Genomic DNA, 6270 nt, shown 5'->3' with positions numbered 1-6270 from the left:
CTTTAACTTTTACCAAAGTATTTTTATAAGATACTTGTACTTTTACTCGAGTATCACTTTGAGGTACTTTATACAACACTGCAAATTTAAAAAATGTTTTTAATTCATTTTAGATGGAAACTAACATTCTTACCTTTCACATACGCTGAGCACCTGACGGTCTCTGTGCCCAGCTGCAGCTGCAGACTCGTCACAGAGCTGCTGACACCATGAGGCGACCTGTGTTCACTGGGCACCAGGCTAACAACACACAGCAAAACGCACACACCGTCACCGTCATGCTAACTTGATCTTTAATAGTTTCTGTGTTTGAGTAGCAGCCTTCCAGCGACAGATTTCACTTAGTGGAACAGCTTTATACTGAAATCCATTTTTCTTATTGCCTTTTTTTTATGTGCAAGAGCCAGCGGACACACTGGACAGGTCGTAGGGACACATTGAGATCATTTAGAGTTGTCCYATAATAAAATCAGTCATAAATTAATCAACTGGAATTGCATCGTGTGTTGATTTGAGTCGTTTTTACTGTTTTTCATAGAAACAATTTTAAATTAAAATGAAGAAACATTTAGATAACGAGGTGGAAGTGTGTTTGCGTGAATGGAGCCAGGTGTTTCTTACCCCAGCCTCTGACAGCAGGAGGTGGAGATGTGGTTGTGTACGCTGCCAGTGTTGATGGATGCCTTGACTTCAGTCTCGCAGCACTGCGGGGAGGACAGAAGGGGGATTTTTGAGTTAATGTAGGTGATTTTCCAGTTCACTCTTCCACTGCTGCACGCAAGGAAACTATTTGTCACGGTTGCACATGTCTTTGGGGAGCTTTTAAAAATACCGATTTCTCCTTTTTTTGCTCAGTCCATTTATCATCCACGAACTTATAAAACTGCCAAACTGCAAAATAACACTTCCTGTTCGCTGAGTCGTTCCAAACCAGTTGAATGTTCGTCTTTGATAATATTGATTGAGCTGCAGGTATTTGAGTTTGCAGCCCCACAGTTAAAAAATAACCAGATTCTGTGTGAGACTGCAAATATCCTGAGTTGTTTTGGGWTTTTAGCTTATATATTAAGTTACATGTTGCTGACCGAAGATGCTGATTCCTCTGTTTGTGTACACTTAGTTCAGATTAATGCATCACTGGTGTATAAAATATTAACCAAGTGAATCACAGTCACATTTTCCTAATTTTATCCTTTATGCTGTAGTGGGGTTGAAATGATCCCTGAGGMTTCTGGGGACATTTTAAGCCAACAGTAAAACATCATTTAAAGGTTTGTAGTTTTTATCTCATCTATTATCTCTGTCTCAGTTATACCAATGGATCTAATGACTGAATCGTTGTGTTAATCAATAATTACCAGCCGGTTCCGCATTTCCAATCAGCTCAAGAGCTTTTTAAAACTAATTTAATCTTTGCTTCAATCTCAGTGCTTCATTAAAGCCCACTCTAAACAAGGATAAAACTGATTCTTTTTATGTTTTGTTTTTTTTTGGTTTTCCAAATTGCTTTTTCCTGGTCTGCACTGATTAAACATACTAAAATTCTTTTTCTTTACAAATAGCACAAAACAAATCTATCTCCAGTGGTGCAAGGATGGTTGTTTTAGAAAGAAGACTTTGTACTTTTAGATTATGAGCATTTTTCAGTCATTGATTTGTGAGCTTAGTTAGGAAAAAGACCAAGGTTTTTCTTWCAGTTTGAGAGAACACACTACTAACAGCAGTGGTGGCAACTTGGCCTATGTCCACTAACATTTTGTTCTTTACACGCATATTTCCTGTCTAAAAGGCATTTCATGCCCCAAAAGCTGTTTCTGTACAGCAAAAAACTGCACTGGGTTATAATGGTTACCTCCAGCATCCTCCTCCTTCACCATCTTTTGAGTCTCTGTGTGAAAATAATTAAAGGCAGATTAAGAAACAGAACATATGGTGGCTCTGCATGCATGTGAGAGAAGCAGTAAGGTACCACCCCCACACTGCATAAATTAGATATATTATAAATGGTGTTTTTTAAGCACTTGCATAGAGTCTAGTATGTTTTAATATTATTATTTGCTGTGATTTAAATGGATTTCAGAACRTAAAGCTGCAAAGATCAGTCAAGGCCTTTATTGGAAATAAAACCAGCGGTAATTTAATGTTTCCTTTTCAACTTTTAAATAACTTTATTATGTTTTATTTTGAACTGTTTGTTGGATTAAACAAGGTGTTTGGAAACCATTCCACAAATTGAGGCTAATTTTTAATAAACAGTTTCATAGAGTAATACATTAATAGGCATCATTTAATTTATAGATAAATGATTAGAGTGTATGAGGGAGATGAAAATGAGCAACTGTTGATTATTGAAGAATATGCTTTTATGGTAACATTTTGACAACATTATTATAATGAAGTATTTTCTGTCGTAGATTTCCTTCGTCTGTTCTCGTTTCTTGATTTGTTTTTCCTACGACTATCCTGTGACTATCATCTCCTTCATAAATCAGTACTTTATTGCCAAAGGATATCCACCCGCTCTGTTAGGAATAAGCACATTCCCTTTCCAGGCATGTTTTTCTGGTGTTTCTGTCTCCGTACAGACTGGGCCAGCTCAACCAGCCTCTATTCTCCTCTCAGGCTTATCAGGGGACACACAAACCTGCTCTTTTGTTGAAGTGCTGGTGGCACTAAAATCCCTCTATATCCCTGAAGTTAAAAATAGCTGAATGAGTAAGCAATGAATACCGAGCTTTTACTAAGGTAAAAACACTAAAGCTAAAGAGGCCATGCTGAATGTATTGCAAAGTAGAAAAAAAGGGTTAATTTAATGTCCATCATATACTGCCAAAGTATACAATATTTTTATCACTAATAGCTCAAAGGAACATCTTTGTTTTGCATCTTCCACCTAATCCTTACTGTGTCATATCACTTTCATCTTGTTTATTTTAACCGTTTTCTTTCCTTCTACTCTCAATGAACATATTTTCTCATATACTCAATCCTCTATGAGCTCACATGAGAAACTACCAAACCATTGTCAAATTGCCCTTCATATCAAAGATTTTGTTAAAATAGTTTGTAACTTGTTGCTGATTTTAATTAAAATTCCAATATGGAATCAAGACACCACTCATTATACTGACCAATAACATTCTCCCCTTCCATCTCTTTAAGGTTGTCTGCTTCTTTTGATACAGTTGATCCTGCTTTTTTCATTTATTGATGGATTGCAAAACTAGGTTAAGATTTCTGATATAGCTCTTCTTATATTTCAATCTAAAACTGATAAAATTACGGGGTACCTCAGGGGTCTTAGATATGCTCCTCCTTGGCCAGTTAATACAAAGCTATGTGGTTTATTATATGCTGACGATACTCAGATGATCTGCTCTTAAAATCTGGTGGTTGCACTAAAGTTACTGTTCTCCACATGTTTGGCTGAGATTAGAAACTGAATGACTTTAAATTTGTAAATGAGCAGAAAAACTGAAGTGGATTTTTCTCCAAATCTAGTTGGACTACATTTTTCAGTCCCTTGCTACTAACTCAAAACCGGTGGCTAAAACATGTCATCTTGAAGCAACAACTCCTATTGTTAAAGCTGTAGTTTAACTCTACCTGAGAAATATAAACTATGTTCTTATATCTTTTCAACAGATGTTTTAATTCATGTTTTTGTGTCATCACACCTAATCTATTGTCTTTTTTCATGATGAAGCCATGCTCACTTAATTAGTGCAAACCTCCTCTCCACAACTTCTCATTTCATTCTATGGAGAATCGAACCTAACATCATTAAAATTTAAAGCAGAAATATATAAATGGTCCAATAAATAAATAAATACACTTAAAATGCACCAATTATTGTTAATATTTATAATTTACCTTTATTTTTCCAGATTAGTTCCAACAAATTATAAATTTATCACATACCGGTAATTTAAGTGTTAATTTTTTTTTTGTTTTTCCTACTTGTAGATGCATTTGTGTCTCTTAAATGTTATTTTTTTATTTTCTCCTTTGTTGTTGTTTTTTTTTACATTTCTCTGTCTCCTGTCTTTAATTGACCCTGTGCATTTCTGCCTCGTTATGCAAAAAAGGTGGGCGGGGCTTCTTTGGTCAGCTCCTCCCCTATTGGTCAACAGACAGGAAGGAGCAAGATCCATGAGCAGATCGATTGTTCATGTCTAGTAAACCTCGCTATCAAACTAGAATGAACTGGTCTGGAAACTTCACTGGGTGTGAAGCGCCTCATTTTGATTTAAAGAGACAGCCTCAAAAAGAGTTGATCTGAGACACATCTCAAAAAAAGGGGTGAAAGAGGGGCTTGTGGAGTTGCACTAAGGAGGAATTTAGACCAAAGCATTGCAGTTCCACTTTATTTAGACACCAACGGGATGATTTAAATGTGAAAAAGAAGGATTTCGTAGCAGAATATTACTCCTTTAAGGTCTTCTGATCAAAGCTGAGAACACAAGGGTGGTTTCAGTCCAGTGTCCAAGACTCTAGAAACGTCTTTCTCTAAAGTGCTTTACATTACAATTTAATAGTACTAAAATAAAACTGACAGTCCTTTTCAAACTAAGAAATCCCAGCAAATCAAGAACAATTTGGTTGTTTTTCTCTATTTTCTCTTTCTTTATTTTAGCCCTGAAAACCCCAGAGTTTGATCATTTTAAGCTCCAATCTATTAGTACTAAAAGTCACCTGCAGTGAATAGTTTTAGTGTACATGTGGACGTGTCAACCTGATTGGATTTGTAATCACTGACTCACTTATCTGTGATTCTGATCTCATCTGATAGCTGCTGAGTCCTGCCAGGCTGATATGTTCTGAAGGGGGGCTTTAAGAGATGAGTCACACGACCACAGCGGTCCTGTCTTTGTCTTTTTATTCTTTTCAGCTTACGTGCTGAATGTGGGTAAATAAGCRCAGGGTATGTTTTGTTTAATACCTTGCACTGAATAATTAAAGCTCCGAGGCAGCTCGAGCTCTCGGGCTTCTCGGCTGAGCGTCGAGCTCCGGCCTCGCTGTCGTCTTCCTCCTCCTCGTCCGATCGGAGGCTTTTCTCGCTTTCCTCAAAGGACTCCCTCTCCTCGGTCGAGTCGTCCGCTGTGCTCTCGCTCCTCTCCTCGGCTTCGGCGGGCCCGTCCTTGCTGTCAGCCAGAGGGGAGCGGACCCTGGTGCTCTGGTCTCGGGCTTCCCCTCGCAGCCGCGTGATGTTTCCCTCCAGCAGACGTCGCTGGACAATGCTGTGAGGTTGCTGAAAAGAAAAAGAAAATACATTTTAGAATGTGGCTTTAGTTTCATGCCTAAATGGAACATAATCCATTATAAACTCATTTTAAATTTAACCAAATTAAATGAAGATTCTGACATTTTTAATCTGGAACTCTTGTTGTAAATCATCCTTTTTACTCGAACTAAATCATGTTTTCTACCACTTTTCTGCAGATTGAAATAATTATTTTATAAAAGCTGTTTTTGTGCCTTCAGTCTTCCAAAGTAAACCATTTGTTTTTTTAGCTGTATGAGATTAACAGAGTCTGAAATGTACTCACCAGTGTTCCAATGTAAACAAAGGAATTGTTGGCAACAAAACGCACCGTTACTGAAACTCTGCATCTTTTTCTCATGAATATATTAACTCCAGTTCACTCTATATCTTAGGGATCCACGATTAGTTGTAACATTAAACTTTATTTGATAAACATTTATTTTAACTGTAAGATAAAGACTGTAAAAATACTGTAGGCTGTTTAGTTTTGTAATTTTTTATATATATATTTTAACATGGATGGAGCCATTTTATTTACACGCAAAGCATTCATGGGTAAATGATGACATCAACTAGGTCATTGGTGCGAGGCTGCTAGTGAGCTATATCCACCCAGAAGGTTAATCTTGGACAATATCTGATGATCGACTCTTTTAAATGAAACCAGAGAGCGTTGACAGAGARGAGAAGGTAGAAATGACTCAGCCTGTAACTGAAAATATAGATGGAGGACAACAGAGTTGCTTCATGGAAAAAGAACCTCAGCTTAGCCTGTTAGCCTTAGCACTAGCCCTAATATATATGTATTAGCTCAACGCTAGCGCAACAAGCTAAACTGAGATCCTCCACCCATATTTTCAGTCACAGGCTGAGTCATTTTTGTGTTCCCCTCTCTGTCATGTAGATGGAGGACTTCAGTGACAAGAGGAGAATGTGTAGCGCTGAGCTAATAATGGTGATAGCGTCGGGGCTAACGCTAAAGCTAACAAGCTAAGCTGAGGTTC

General features: G+C 37.5%; 1 protein-coding gene across 1 annotated transcript in view; it reads right to left on the bottom strand.

Annotated features, from left to right (window-relative positions):
* Window positions 1-6270, bottom strand: part of nrip2 (nuclear receptor interacting protein 2) — a gene marked incomplete in the record, with an annotated part of 25704 nt that overhangs the window by 7536 nt on the left and 11898 nt on the right. The window contains 3 exon segments of the mRNA XM_014025837.1: window positions 134-240; window positions 622-704; window positions 4943-5251. Coding sequence (XP_013881291.1) covers window positions 134-240; window positions 622-704; window positions 4943-5251 — 499 coding nt within the window.

The sequence above is a fragment of the Austrofundulus limnaeus genome, unplaced genomic scaffold (assembly GCF_001266775.1).
Source record: "Austrofundulus limnaeus strain Quisiro unplaced genomic scaffold, Austrofundulus_limnaeus-1.0 Scaffold504, whole genome shotgun sequence".
NCBI lineage: Eukaryota > Metazoa > Chordata > Actinopteri > Cyprinodontiformes > Rivulidae > Austrofundulus > Austrofundulus limnaeus.
Note: the sequence above shows the minus strand (reverse complement) of the source record. Positions and strands in the feature narration are given on the sequence as shown.